This window comes from Acinonyx jubatus, chromosome A3 (assembly GCF_027475565.1).
Source record: "Acinonyx jubatus isolate Ajub_Pintada_27869175 chromosome A3, VMU_Ajub_asm_v1.0, whole genome shotgun sequence".
Lineage (NCBI taxonomy): Eukaryota > Metazoa > Chordata > Mammalia > Carnivora > Felidae > Acinonyx > Acinonyx jubatus.
In genome coordinates, this window is record NC_069388.1 from 102,131,624 (window position 1) to 102,147,194 (window position 15,571).

A 15,571-nucleotide genomic window follows, 5' to 3' on the forward strand; every position below is an offset into this window, starting at 1 on the left:
TCATTTGCTTAGGTATGATGATGGCATTGTGCTCATGTAAGAAACTATATTTTAGAAAATGAATTTTGAAGTTTTTAGAGATGTCTGCAATTTACTTTCACAGGTTACACATGCGCGCGCGCGCACACACACACACACACACACACACACACACACAGAAAGAGAGAACACTTAAATATAGCAAAGTATTAACACTTGGAAGTGGAGACTATACCCAAGTGGAGAATATAGTCCAAGAGTTACTGTACTAGTCTTTCAATTTTTTCTCTTGAAATTTCTACTTGGAATTTTTCTAAGTAAAATTTGGAAATAATAAGAAAAACAAAAGAAAAATATCTGAATATGTTTTGGAGAATACCTCTGGGGGGGGGGGGGCTAAAATCTCTAAGGAATCTGTTTTCCTATAACCAGAAGCTTACATGGTCTTTAAGCAAGTTAGACTACAAGTCATTTGCATTTTTGCATATTTGCTCTGCTTGCAGAGTAATGAACAATGTATGCAAAGCCTCTGAATGATAATCTTTAGGAAATCTGCCAGAGCGGATTAGGAAGGCACCTGTCTTGCTGTATCTCTAATGAAGCAAAGGAAGTTATAATGGGATTTCATGGGTGTGGGTAGTAATTGGATTTGGTGGAGGATGTAATTAAATTTCACCAAGGGCCTACAACCTCTGCCCCCAGGAAAATGATGAAAGGGTCAGAGGACATTCCATCTTGCTTAAAGGGAAATATGTAAAGCCTGTAGAAACTCTATAGTGCATGCCTACTCTGTCCCCATCTCCTCAATCATGGGAGGGCAGCCCCTCCATTTTCAAGATCACTAGAGTCTCACTTTCAGGCAGAGGGCTGAAAGCACTGTAGATAAGCCTGGTATACTGTAAAAGTCCCTGACCACTTTCTGCTGTCCCCTAGTCTCCTGAATTTTCTATTTCTACTTCAGGAAGTAGAATCAGAGCAAAATCCAGCCCAGAGGAAGGTAGCCTCCCCAATATGGGCAGATTCCAACACTCAAGTGGAAGGCGGTCAGGTTGACCACTGCAGGCAGCTAGAGCCACCTTCGCCATCATTGTGTGGTGCCAGGTGGCCTGAAAGCTCTGGGAACAAAACAGGACATGTCGATTGATAGGTTTTCTATAGGGTGTGTCAAGTGGTGGCAAGCAGGCAGGCTGACCCTCTCCCCAGCACAGAGCTAATGTGCTTAGGGGTCTCAGTCTCTCACCCCAGGGGACCAAACCTTCCCTGGGAAGGCTATCAAGTGTCGTTTCCAGAGCAGGTTTCCAGAGTTGTGGCAGATGTTACTGGTGCAGTCAGGTGCTCTGATGTGGGAGCCTGGCCACCTTGCTGTGAGGCAGGGCTTTACAGAAATGCCTGGCTGTCTGCACCAACCCCTCTTCTGCTCTCAATCCCTGTGACTCAGTGTCTCTCCAAAGACACCCCAAAGTAACAGCTCTCACCTCAGGCCCTCTCCACTTCAGTTGACCCATCAATTCCATCCCATCTGCTTTCCATTTTGCAGAACTATGTCAAGTTCCTTAAAACGACCTGGTTTGAAGGTCACTGGCTATCTCCTTTCTAGCAGACTGAACCATTCCTGGCTTCCTTCCTCAGCCTGGACCTTGAAGTCTTTCTGTGGGTTCTTACTACAAGGATACTCTGCCTCTTTGTGCTGGCACACAGCCTCCCTCTAGCGCAGCATCCCTGCATTACTGCCCACTGTTGTCATCAGACCATCCCTCTCATTGCTCATGTACCCATTTATATGACAAATGGCAAGCAGTCCCTATTTCTACCTATGCTTCCACTTTCATTCATAGTGAGAAACTGTGACCATCCCATAAGTAAACTAAAACAACCTGTCCGTGGTGCCCACAAGCTAAACTTTGCAGTTAAAGCACTGAATCATAACTTCAGACTCAGGTGATGCTGAACCACATGCTAAGGTTTAAAACATACTCCCCAAAGAGAAGGTTGTTGAAAACCTCACACACTTGGATCACCAGCTGAGATGGAGAATGTGGATTAGTGCAATGTCTGATTAGTGAATATTCTTAAGGAGAATATTCTTTGTTTTGTTTTGTTTTGTTTTTAAGCAACGTTTAGGTAGAAGGGAGAAAAAAAGAGCAGGGAACTGTCAGTCCATCCCAAATTAAATGGCAATTCTTAAATAATTCCCCCTAAATTATTTGCTTAACTATAGATATCTCTGAAAGCTAAAATAAGGGGGCAGGGGAGAGCTGCCAGTACGTATCCTGTAACATTTTAGTTTTCAACAGACTAAACTTATAACTGAATAGCATTCCAAAAACTTCTGCATTACTCTTTAAGTTAGCCATTTCTTCATTGTAAATTTTATTATAAAAATTCATTTCAATATAAACAATTTTTCAATCATCCAGTGCCTTTACAACATAAGATAATGATCTCCAATATTTTTATTTCTTTTTAAACTTATTCATGCAGAGTTTTCTATTTGTTTTCTTCTTTCATTTTTTGTTTTTTTTTTTTACTTTCTATTGTCATGTAATTGTAAGAATGCAGTTGTAAGAAAGGATTCAGAGAGACCCCATGTACCCTTTATCATAACATCTTACAGAACACTGTATTGTTCACAGTTCAGTATCACCAGGAAAAATGATGCTGGTACAATCCACAGAGGTCACTCAGTTTTTGCTACTTTTACATGCAGTTGTATGTGTGTGTATGTGTGTACGCATGCATGTGTGTGCGTGTGTGTGTGTGTGTGTTTAGTTCTATGCAGTTTTATCATGTATGTTGATCTATGTAACCACCACCACAAGCAAGATACAGAAAATTTCCATCCCAAGGATCCCTCATGCTACCTTTTTATAGTTACAGCCACTTCCCTGTCTTTTCCCTCCCTCACCCTTGGCAACACTGACCTGATCTCCATCACTGTAACTTTGTCATTCCAAGAATGTTCTAGAAATGGGATCAGGGTGCCTGGGTGGCTAGGTCGGTTGAGCATATGACTTCGGTTCAGGTCATGATCTCATGGCTTGTGTGTTCAAGCCCCGCATCAGGCTCTATGCTGATAGCTTGGAGCCTGGAACCTGCTTAGGATTCTCTCTCTCCCTCTCTCTCAGCACCCCCCCCCCCACCAAATAAATAAATGTTAAAAATTAAAAAAAAAAAGAGATTTTAAGAAATGGGATTATACAGTATGGGACCTTTTTGGATTGGTTTCTCTCACTCAGCATCCAAGTTGTTGAGAGTATTACAATTCTTTGTTTTTTTCTTGCTGAGTAGTACTCCATGAACATACCACTGTCAGTCTGACTGGTCACCCACTGAAGGACATTTAGGTTGTTTCCAGTTTGGCATCACTACGAATACACTGTCTATGAGCACTCATGTGCAATGCAGGTTTTTGTGCAAACAGAAGTTTTCACTTCTTTGAGAGTAAATGCCCAAGAGTATCACTGCTGGGTTTTATGGTAAGTACATGTTTAGTTTCTTAAGAAACTGCATACTTTTTTCTAAAGTGGCTGTAACATTTCACGTACCCACTAGTAAATGGGTATATATGAGTGATCCAGTTTCTCTGCTTCTTTTGGCATTATAAAAATATTATTAATATTTTTAAAATATTAGCATTTTGATAGGTTTACCGTGGTATCTCATAGTGGTTTAAATGTGCAATTCCCTGATGGCTAAGGATGTTACCTATCTTTCCATGGTCCCATCTGTCATTGGCATTCCTCTTCAGTTCATGTCTTTTGTCTGTTTCATAATTGGATTGGTTTTTGTTGTTGAGTTTTGAGGGCTCTTTCTATATTCCGGACCCAAGTCCTTTGTCAGATATATGGCTTGCAAATATTTTCTCCTAGTCTTTAGCTTGTCTTTTCATCCCTATTCCTAGTTTTTCACAAAGAAAAAGGTTTTAAGTTTGATAAAGTCTAGGGTTTTTTTTTCTTCCATTTATGAATTGTGCTTTTGATGTCAAATCTAAGAATTTTTTCTGGTCTGAGCTCTCAAAGATTTGCTCTCACGTTTTTTTGGAGAAGTTTTTATAATTTTATGTTCTATATTTAAGTAGTTTATTTTGAGTCAAAACTTTTATAAGGTAGGAAACTTAGGCTGAGGTTCATCTTACTGCCTATGTATGCTCTATTTCTCTAGCACTAGTGTTTGAGAAGGCTATCATTCCTGCATTGATCTGTTTTTGCAACTTTGTTAAAAATCAGTAGGGCATATTTGCATGGATTGATCCATTGATGGGCACTTAGTTTCCATAACTGAGCTATTATGAATGATGCTACAATGAACATGGGTGTGCAGATAATCCCTTCGAGATACTGGTTTCAATTCCTTTGGACATATACACACGAATGGGGTTGCTGGATCATAGAGTGGTTCTATTTTTAATATTTTGAAGATCCTCCATACTGTTTTCTATATTGGCTGTACCAACCTACATTCCTACCAACAGTGCACAAGTGTACAAGGGTTCTCTTTTCTTTGCATTCTTGCCAATATTTTTTATCTTTTTTTTTTTAAATAAAAGTCATCCTAACATGTGTAACCTATTATCTCATTGTGGTTTTGATTTGCATTTCCCTGGTGATTAGTGATGTTAAGCACCTTTTTATATATCTCCTGGCCACTTTTATGTCTTCTTTAGAAAAATATCTATTCAGTACTTTGTCCATTTTTAAATTAGGTTATTTTCTTTTTTGCCATTGAGTTGTACAGTTTCCTTGTGTATTTTGTATATTAACCCCTTATCCAATATATGGTTTGCAAATATTCCCTCCCATTCTATAGGCTGCCTTTTCATTTTGTTGATTGTTTCTTTCTGAGCACAAGCTTTTTAGAATGATGTAGTTCCATTTGTTTACTTTCACTTTTGTTGTGTGTTGGGTTATCATACCCAAAAAATTGTTGCCAAGACCAATGTCTAGGAGACATTGGTTTTCTTCTGGAAGTTTTACAGTTTCGGGTCTTATGCTTAAGTATCTAATCCATTTCAAGCTAATTTTTGTGAGTGGTGTAAGACAGGGGTCCAATTTCATTCTTTTGTATGTCAATGTCCAGTTTTCCCAGCACCAGGTACTGAAGTGATTTTCCTTTCTCCACTGCGTGTTCTTAGCTCCCTTGTCAGATATTAGTTGACTGCACATGCATGGATTTACTTCTGGGCTCTTGATTCTGTTCCATTGGTCCACATGCCCTTCTTTATGCCAGTACCACCACCGTGTGACTATATTTGTAATAGAGTTGGAAATCAGGAAGTATGAGGCCTCCAGCTTTGTTCTTTCTCAGGATTGCTTTGCCTATTCAGGGTCCTTTGTGGTTCCCTACAAATCTTAGGATTGTTTTTTCTATCTGTGAAAAATAACATTGGAATTTTGATAGGAATTACGTAGAATGGATGGATGGCTTTGGGTAGTATGAACATTTTAATAATATTAATTCTTCCAATCCACGAAATGGAATATTTTTCTATCTATTGTGCCTTCTTAAATTTCTTTCTTCAAAGCCTTATAGTTTTCAGTGTTCAGATCTTTCACCTCCTTGGTTATATTTAGTTCTAACTATTTTATTGTCTTTGATGCTGTTATAAATGGGATCGCTTTTCTTTATTTCTTTTTCAGATATTTTGTTGTTAGTGTACAGAAATGCAACTGAATTTTGTACGTTGATTTTGCATTCTGTAACTTTACTAAATTCACTTATTGGTTCTAGAAATTTTTGGTGGATTCTTTAGGATTTCTATATACAAGATCATGTCATCTGCAAACAGAACAATGGTAATTCTTCCTTTCCAATTTAGATGCCCTTTCTTTTTCTTGCCTAATTTCTCTGGCAAGGACTTCCAGCACTATGTACAGTAGGAGTAGTGACAGTTTGCACCCTGTCTTGTTCCTGACATTAGAGGAAAAGCTCTCAACATTGCACTGTTGAGTATGTTATTGATTTTTAGTTTCATACAATTGTGGTTGGAAAAGATACATGGTAGGATCTCAATTTTCTGAAATTTGCTAAGATTTGTTTGTGACCTAACATGATCTATCCTGGAGAATGTTTCACGTGCATTTGAAAAAAAAATATGCATTCTGCTGTTGTTGGCTGGAATGTTCTGTATATATCTGTTATATCCATTTGATCTAAAGTATACTTCAGGTCTAAAATTTCCCTATTGCTTTTCTATCTGAATGACCTATCCATTATTAAAAGTGAGATGTTGAAGTCCCCTACAATTACTGCACTATTTCTCCCTTCAGATCTATTAGCATTTGCTTAATATACTTCGGTACTCCAATGTTGGGTCCATTATATTTACAATTGTGATAACCTCTTAATGACTTGACCCACTTATCATGATATAATGGCCTTCTTGCCACCCATTAGATTTTGACTTAAATTCTATTTTGTCTGATATAAGCGTAGCTACCCCTGCTCCCTTTTGGTTTCTATTTACATGGAATATCTTTTCCATCCTTTCATTTTGAGCCTTTATATGTCCTTAAAGTTGAAGTAAATCTCTTATATGCAGCATATACTTGGGTCTTGTGGGATTTATTTTAATCCATTCAGCCATTTTATGCCTTTTAACTAGAGAATGTAATCTGTTTACATTTAAATAATTATTTATATGTAAGGACTTACACCATCTTATTGTTTTCTGGATGTTTTGTAGTCTCCTTGCTCCTTTTTTCTTCTTGCCATCTTCCTTTGTGATTTGATGATTTTCCATAGAGAAAATCACTTTGCTTCTCTTCTTCTTACCTTTCGTGTCTACTGTAGGTTTTTGCTTTGTAATTACCATGAAACTTACGTAAAATATTTTGAGCTAATAGCAACTTCAATCACACACAAAAATTCTACCTTTTTGTTTTACATTTTTTTAGAGAGAGAGAGAGAGAGAAAGAGAGAGAGAGAGAAAGAGAGGATCCCAAGCAGGCTCCACACTCAGCGCTGAGCCTAACAAAGGGCTTGATCCCACAACTGCGAGATCATGACCTGAGCCTATATCAAGAGTTAGACGCTCATCTGACTGAACCACCCAGATGCCTCTACATCTTTTTATGTTGTGTATCTCTTAACAAATTATTGTAGTTATACTAGTTTTTAATACTTTGTCCTTTAATCTTTATACTAGGGTTGAATGATTAACATGCCACCATATTACAGTATCAGAATATTCTGAATCTGGCTATATGCTTACTTTTACTATTTTTATGTTTTATGTTTTCTTACTAATCATGTCCTTTCATTTCAGCTCAAAGAATTCCTTTCATCATCTCTTTCAAGGCAGGCCTAGTGGTGAAGAACTCTCTCGGCTTTGGTTGCTTGAGAAAGTCTATAGTTCTCCTTCAGTTTTGAAGGACAACTTTGCTAGGTTAAATATTTCTGTTTAGCAGGGTTTTTTTCTTTCAGCATTTCAATATATCATCTCACTCTCTCCTGGCCTGCAAAGTTTCTGCTGAGAAATCCACTGACAGCCTTATGGGGGTCCCCTTGTATTTGAGGATTTTTTTTTCTCTTGTTGCTTTTAAAATTATTTGTCTTTTAATTTAGACCATTTGATTATAATATACATTGAAGAATATCTCTTTGAGTTGAACGTCTTGGAGGGCTTATGAGCTTCTTGAACTTGGATATCCAAATCTCTCCCCAGATTTGGGACATTCTCAACCATGATTTCTTTAATAAACTTTCTACCCTTATCTCCCTCTCTTCTCCTTTTGAGATGCCAATATGCATAGACTGTTCCTCTTGATGGTGGCCCATGGTTCATGTAGGCTTTCTTCACTTTTTTTCCTTCTTTTTTCCTTTGTTCTCCTCTGACTGGATAATTTCAAATGATCTGTAGTCTCCTTCACAAAATCTTTTTCTGCTCAATCAGGTCTGCTGGTGATGTTCTCTACTGCATCTTTCACTTTATTCATTGTATTTCCCAACTTTGTAATTCCTATTTGGTTCTTTTTAATGATTCATATATTTTTGTTAAATTTCTAATTTTTTTCATGTATTGCTTTACTTATTTCATTGAATTATCTTTCTGTGTTTTCTTGTAGCTCATTGAGCTTCCTTAAAACAGCTATTTTGCATTGCTTATCAGGAAAATTGCAGATCTCCATTTCTTTGGGGTCAGTCACCAGAAGATCCGTATGTCCCTTTGGTGGTGTCATGTTTCCTTCATTTCTCGTGTTCCTTGAAGTCTTCCACTGCTGTCTTCACATTTGAAGAAGTTATCACCTCCTCTAGTCTTTACTGACTGGTTTTGGGAGAGAAATACCTTCCACCGGTCCTCTTATGAATTGAAGCTTTCTCAGACCTTCTCTAGATACACATGTTCCACACCGCTTATTCCCTCTTAGGGAATAGTTCTTAAGACTGTACTACTTTTTTTGATCCTGCAAAAACACCAGGATTTGTGCTTATAGCTTCTCGTTTGCTCCTCCCTTGGGTGGTACCGAGGGCTCAAGTTTGTATGCTTTCTTCCAACCCCACAGGGTCAGGCTGGCTTTCTTCAGGCGCTCACTAGCTGCCTGCGGAGGCTGGCTCTTGCTGCCCTTGGGAATGCACACTGATAACTGGCCATGGAGTAGCAATGAGTGTGACTAGGCATGTAGAGTGTTGTGGGTGTCCGTGGACCAAGCTGGAAGATCTGTAAGTGAAGTGTCCCCAGTGGTTCATAAGTGGGTTTCCTGAAGGAGTCTGCAAAGCAGTTAGTAGGATCCATATCCGACTGATGTCAGCCCTGGCTGCTATTCTCCCAGCTACTCCTTGCAGTCCATGTCATGCAACACACCTCAGAAATCTGGGTAAGAGGAGAAAGAAATGGGTCTCTTGGGCAATGTCCCACACACCTGGGGAGGCTGGGTGTTCCCTTACACACTCTCACTTTCCCCCGTGAGGAAAATCACAGGCCGAAAGATCTCTTTTGTCACTGAGCTGTGTTGGTTGCCTCAAGGGAGAGGTAACATGGGTAAAGTGAAACTGTTCCTCTTACTCTCTTCAGTGCATCCAATCTCAGATTATTTTTTGCTCCAACAATGTGCTGGAACTTGGTGGACTCATGGACTTATACAAAGGCACTGTTACCCTTGGATGATTATCAAAATTGGTGTTCTCTGGGGGTAAGATGGCAGAAAACTCCTATTCCACTGTTTTGATGTTGTCAATAAACTTGTCTATGTCTACAAAAAAACCTTTGTTGTGATTTTGATGGGGATTTCATTAAATCTATAGATCAATTTGGGCAGAACTGACATCTTCCTACACAGAGTCCTCCAACTGATGAATATTGTATGTCTCTCCATTTATTTAGGATTTCTTTGATTTCTTTCAAGCATTTTGTAATTTTCAGCATATAGATCCTATGCATGTCAATTGAATTTAAACCTAAGTATCTCATTTTCTTTGGGATAATTGTAAATGATATTGTGTGTTTAATTTAAGTTTTCATGCTTGTTATTAGTATATAGAAATGAGATTGATTTTTGTGTATTGATCTTATATGTTGCAGTCTTGCTGAACTCAGTTATAGGAGTTTGAGGATAGCTTCTCTGAATTTCCTATGTAGATAATCATATAATGTGGAAACAGGGACAGTTTTTATTTCTTCCTTTATAATATCTAGGTCTTTTATTTCTTTTTCTTGCCTTATTGCGCTGGTATAACTTCCAGCCCTATGTTGAATAACAGTGGTGCCAGTGGACATCCTTGAGTTGTTCCTGACCTTAGGGGAAAAGCATCCAGTGATTCACCAGTAAGCCTGATGTTGCTTATATTTTTTGTATACACTTCTTATCAAGTGAAAGAAGTTCCTTCCTAATCCTGGTTTGATAAGATTTTACACTGTGATTTCGTCAAAAACTTTAACTGTGGAAACCAATATGTCCATGTGATTTTTTTCTCCTATAGTCTAATGATACGATGGACTACAACAATTGATTTTTGAATGCTAAAGCAGTCTTGCATATAAAGAATAAATTCCATTTCGTGATGGTGTATAATTCATTTTATACACTGTTAGATTCAATCTGTTAATATTTTGTTGAAGATTCTTATATCTAAATTTGTGAGACTTATTGATGTGTATTTTTCCCTTTTTTGTAATGTCTGCTTTTGGTTTCAGAGCAATACAAGCTATATAAAATGAGTTGGGAAGTGTTCGCTTCTTTCCTGTTTTCTGGAAGAGATTGTGTAAAATTCTTCTTTAAATGTTTGACAGAATTCTTCAATGAAACCTAAGCCTGGAGACTTTTTGAGGAAGTATTTTATTATTAATAAAAATTCAATTTGTGAGATTATAGGACTATTCAGGTTGTCCATTTCAAGTTGGTGTTTGTGGTTTTTGAGGAATTGGTCAATTTGACTACGTCATCAAATGTATTAATGTAAAGTTGTTTGTATTCCTTCATTATTCTTTTAATTCCTGCAAGATACCTAGTGACATATCCATGTTCATTCCTAATATTGGTTATTTGAATCTTCTTGGTTTTGTTTTTTTTTTTTATCACACCTCCTGGGTTAGTCTAGTTGATGACCTCCATTCTAGTTGTGGAAGGAGGGGCTCAACTCTCCACTGGATCCTGCTAACACTGGGGTACAGGGTTAAATCACACTGGTGATTTGCTCCATTTTACATCACCTCAAAGGGTCTTGCTGCTGCTGAGTAGAGGTGGAGGCTTAACTCACCAATGGGCCCTGCTGACATTACCCTGATGTAAAAATCTGACTTCCAGTTGCTTCCACTAGGCAGGGGATAGAATATTAGATCTCTGCCCAGCCCCACCAATAGTACCAGGTTGGGTAATGGCAGTGCTACCTGCTACCTGCTTCTGCCTACTTCCTTGGATCAGAGGTCAGGTGAAAGATCAGTTCCTGCCAGGCCCTGCTGAAATAGGTGTATGTGTGTGTGCGTGTGTGTGTGTGTGTGTGTGTATGTGTGTGTTCAGTTTTTCTCTTTTGTTTGACTGATGTAGGGAGGGTATTTCTAGAAAGGTGTTTTTTATTTTTTTGGAGGGGGTTGGGGTTTTTTTTGTTTGTTTGTTTTGGTTTTGGTTTTGGTTTGTTTGATTGTTATGGCTGTTAGGCCATCTTCCCTATCCTTTGGCTGGGGAGAACAGGCTCTTCCTGGAGTTTGTGCCTCTTAGAGATTCAGGACATACATATATGCCCCATCCAGGATTTAGGGGAGACAATAACGAAACCCAGAAAACTTACAGCCGTTGCCTTCCCCCAGTTCCAAGATCTCTAGGCAGCCTGCTTTCTTCCTTCCCTCTTTCAGAATTTTCTTACATTTGTTTGCTGTATTATGTATTAATTATGTATTTATGTATTAATTATGTATTATGTATATGTATGTATATGTATGTGTGTATATGTATATTATGTAATATGTATAATTATGTATTAATTATTAAGAGGGAGAACCTGGGAGGAATAGGGCCATTCCATCTTAGCAGAACCAGAAGTCCCTATTTTTCTTTTTTAAAAACACCAAATTACGATCACATTGTATATATAATTTTATATCATTTTTACTTACCATATCATGAGTTTTTAATTTCTGTAATAAACTCTTTGTAAGTACAATTTTAAAAGCTATATAATTCCCAACTGAGTGGCCAGAAGATGATTTACATAATCATTTTCCTATTGTTGAAAATTTAGATTCCAACATTATTGCTGTAATAAATAATGTACTAATGAAAACATTTGTGCCTTAACGTTTTTCTGTATTTTAGGATTATTACCTTAGATAGTCCCAGAAGTAGAATCACACACAGCCTAATAGGAACATGGAAGAGTGCCTCTTTTGTTCTCAACAACACTGGGACTTCAATATACTCTTAAACATGAATCAGTCTGATAGAGAAAACAGTATTATAGTATGCCCTAATGTGCATTTCTCTGATCGCCAGTGAGGTTGATCAATTGCCCTCCTTTTGTAAATTGCCTTTTCATGTCTTTGTGCCTGTTCATCTTCTGGGTCTTCATATACTCTTTTGGAATAGCCTTCCCAGTACAAGAACTGACTAATTGTGTCTAAGAAGCTGTTTTCTTAAAGCAAAAAAGATATAGTTCAATGTCAAAGATCAGCTAGGAGAGAAATAATTTCATCCCGTGTTCAACTACTGCAAAGATCAAGCGCTTAACAGGAAAACACCTACCAATTAAATGAAGACATCAGATGAAAATAAAACGTACGAAACACTTCAGATTTCTGGGTAACTCTTAATCTTGAAAGTTACACTGTTTAAGAAGAATAAACATTTCCAAGAGGCATCTAGGTGGCTCAGTCAGTTAAGCATCTGACTCTTTTTCTTTTCTTTTTTTTTTTTTTTAGCTGTTTGTGCACAGGGACTTTATTAGCATTTTGAGTAATAATCATAGGAGTCTTCCAGCCAATAAGTCCTTTCTTGTATGTCTATTTGCTTATTTTGTTTTTATTTTTTATTATATTATTATTTTTTAATATGAAATTTATTGTCAAATTGGTTTCCATACAACACCCATTGCAATAAGTCATACAGAGAAAGACAGATACCATATGTTTTCACTCTTATGTGGATCCTGAGAAACTTAACAGAAGACCATAGGGGAGGGGAAGAGGAAAAAACAAAGAGAAGGAGGGAAGCAAACCATAAGAGACTCTTAAAAACTGAGAATAAACTGAGGGTTGATGGGGGGTAGGAGGGATGGGTAAGTGGGTGATGGGCATTGAGGAGGGCACCTGCTGGGAGGAGCAATGACTCTTGATTTCAGCACAGGTTATGATCTCAAGGTTCATGAGATCAAGCCCCACGTCGGGCTCTGTGCTGACAGTGTGGAGCCTGCTTGGGATTCTCTCTCTCCCTCCAAATCTGCCCCTCCCCCACTAGCACTAACACACTCATGTGCGCTCACTCTCTCTCAAAGTAAATAAACATTTTTTTTAAAAAGAAGAATAAACATTTCCTGAATCTTACCTGCAGCATAACAACATTGTCACCTTCAAAAGTTACAAACACATCTGTGTCACATTTTAGGCCTGAGATTCGGTTTTCCATCATGTAACCCTATTGCAGAAAAAAGAAAAGAAATATATTTTAAATGTGCAATCCCATCATCATAAAAGACTAACCTTTTCTTTGAAATTATACAAAAATACAGAAAATGGAAAAGAATACAGTAACTATAGTTCTCCTGCCCAGAGTAACCATTCTAAGAGTTTTAAGCCATCACACTTGCTTTTAATCTATAAATATTATTTCAGATTTGCCTTCATTATTAGTAAAAACATTTGGACATAGTCATGTCACATTTTTTTCCCCAAAATATTTCAACAAATTGTGCTGATTTTTTTCTACCTCTCTTCCAAATCTTATGAATTCTAATAAATGTCAAGAAATTAGTGATTATGCCCTAAATATATGCAGGAGAATGATGCCTCCTCCACCCCAACCTTTTCGAAATTAGCAAATGTACCTGATTCTCGGGACACCACACAAAAATCCTAAATTGCCACTCTGCGTGTTAATATCATTAGCTACTCTGAGTCATAAATTCACACCCCAGTTTCCAGCTAGTGTTTTTTCTTTTTTTATTTCCTGAAATCCTTATTTAAATGGCAGTAGCCTGCTGCTCATTTTCAAAGTGTTGACAGTAGTTCTGCACACAAACTGGGAGAAGCAGCTGCTCAGGAGAAAGTCGATCGGCCCCAGGCAAAACATAGAGCAGCAAAGTTTGCCTGTGTTTGGCCTCGGGCCCTTCCCCTTCTGAAGGCCCCTGCACGGTATTTCTTCCAGTTCCTTGCTCTCCCCATTAAATCTCTAGAATCTTTCCCACTCTCAAAATCGGCTTCCACAAATCAATCCTGCCTAAGTAAGTTATATCAGAGGTGACTGCCAGGCTACTTCTCCCAGGACTATTTGCATTTAGCACTTCAGCTCTGGCGAGGGAATGACGAGATTCAGCCTCTGCTGAAATTTGCAAGCCGCACGGAGCAGCGCAGAAGGGCGCTCCCGTGGGCAGCCATACGCTCCCATCTCAGGGTACCTTGCTTTCTTTCTGAAAATGGCCACTTGAGTCACAGAAGCCAGCACTTCCGGGGGCTTGCTGCCTGCAGAAGTCTGGAGCATCAATCAGTGCTTCCTGACCCGGGAGCCGTCTTCAGATGCCCCTACTTTCCCACACCCCCACCCAGGCCAGCATCACGGCGGTCTACGCAGGCCGAAGTGCACAGTGTAAGCATCTGGAGGACTGCTTAACACTTACATAAACGTAAACAGGCTGTATTTACGGAGAAATAAATCAATAACATTGCCTACCTCCCCGGCCCCTGCCCCATAACCACAGGGATAAACCCGCCCCACAGGCAGACCACGTAAACTTAGGTGCCCACTGAATGTGACCAGGCTCCGGAATGTTTCCCTGCCACAAGGCCACAGCTGACTCACGTTCATCATTGTGACACCGCCATTCGTCGAGTGCCGCTACAACTAGGTTCTGGACTGGGTGCTCTACCCGAATTTCACTTGCTGTTTCACATAATCCTCTTTTTTTTCTCACAACAGCCACGTGAGACATCACCCCATCTCACAGACGAAGAAAGTGAAGCTTGAGAGCCATGTTGGAATGTTCTTGAATAATCTCCTAAGTTCTGGTGTAGAAAAGATGAACGCTACATCTATCACCTCGGTATTGGGAAGAAGCCTTTATACTTAAGAAGCATGGCTGCTAAGTGCTCAAAAGAATGATTCTGAAGAAACAACATACTTTTTCTTTGAGAATTGTGCTCCGGTCTATCCCAGTAGGGGTGCGAGTGTCAAATTCTTTGCCGTTCTCTGACACTTCTGAATCTGTTCACACTCTGCTCCAGGAAGCCAGGCCACAAGGCTGTAAAATGACCTGAGAGATAATCTACTCAAGACGCAGCAGAATCAGCAAATGAATACTGACAGCCTCTCAGAGAAGGGGCAATAGAGTCCTGAGAACATGAAGATGCTCTATCTTATATATTAGTTCTTCCAACGCAGTATCATTTATTTCTCTTCCGGATGGCGAAACTCAACATTGAAATCCTCCTCGTGTTTGAAACCCGAGTAAAACCGCATCGCTGCTTCTCAATGATTCCAGACTCTCCAAGGCCTGGACAGAGCTGAGGTACAAGGCTCACAGCCCTCACAGAGCTTGCAGGCAGCTGAAGAAGAAACAGCACAGAGAAAACCCAAAGCCAACTGCGTGCAAGACACGGTTGTGGCCAGCACATCGCTTCCAATCTCCTGAAACTACCAAGGGCATAGTTCTGATCTAATTTCCTTAGACTAGGCCAGAGAGACCTACCCTCATAAAAATCTAAATCTTTGAAATATCCGAGGTGACCCGTTAAGAAACTAACAAGGTTCAACAAATTCTAGGCAGCTGCGTTCCGTGTGAACATGCTCTCAAGTTTAAGGAGAGACACGCAATGCAGAGAAGTTACTCAGTGCAGACTTGCAGCCATCTTCTGGAGGGACTAAATTCTAAACTTGGGACCCTGAATTCTTTGGAGACAAATGATTATAACCACTGTGTGTGTGTGTGTGTGTGTGTGTGTGTGTGTGTGTGATTT

The 15,571-nt window shown here is 39.0% G+C and overlaps 1 protein-coding gene across 1 annotated transcript in view; it reads right to left on the reverse strand.

The window, feature by feature from the left end:
- The window catches only part of ACOXL (acyl-CoA oxidase like), a 368,132-nt gene that overhangs the window by 129,455 nt on the left and 223,106 nt on the right, over positions 1 to 15,571 (reverse strand). The window contains 1 exon segment of the mRNA XM_053200963.1: positions 12,948 to 13,037. Within this exon segment, the coding sequence (XP_053056938.1) occupies positions 12,948 to 13,037 (90 nt within the window).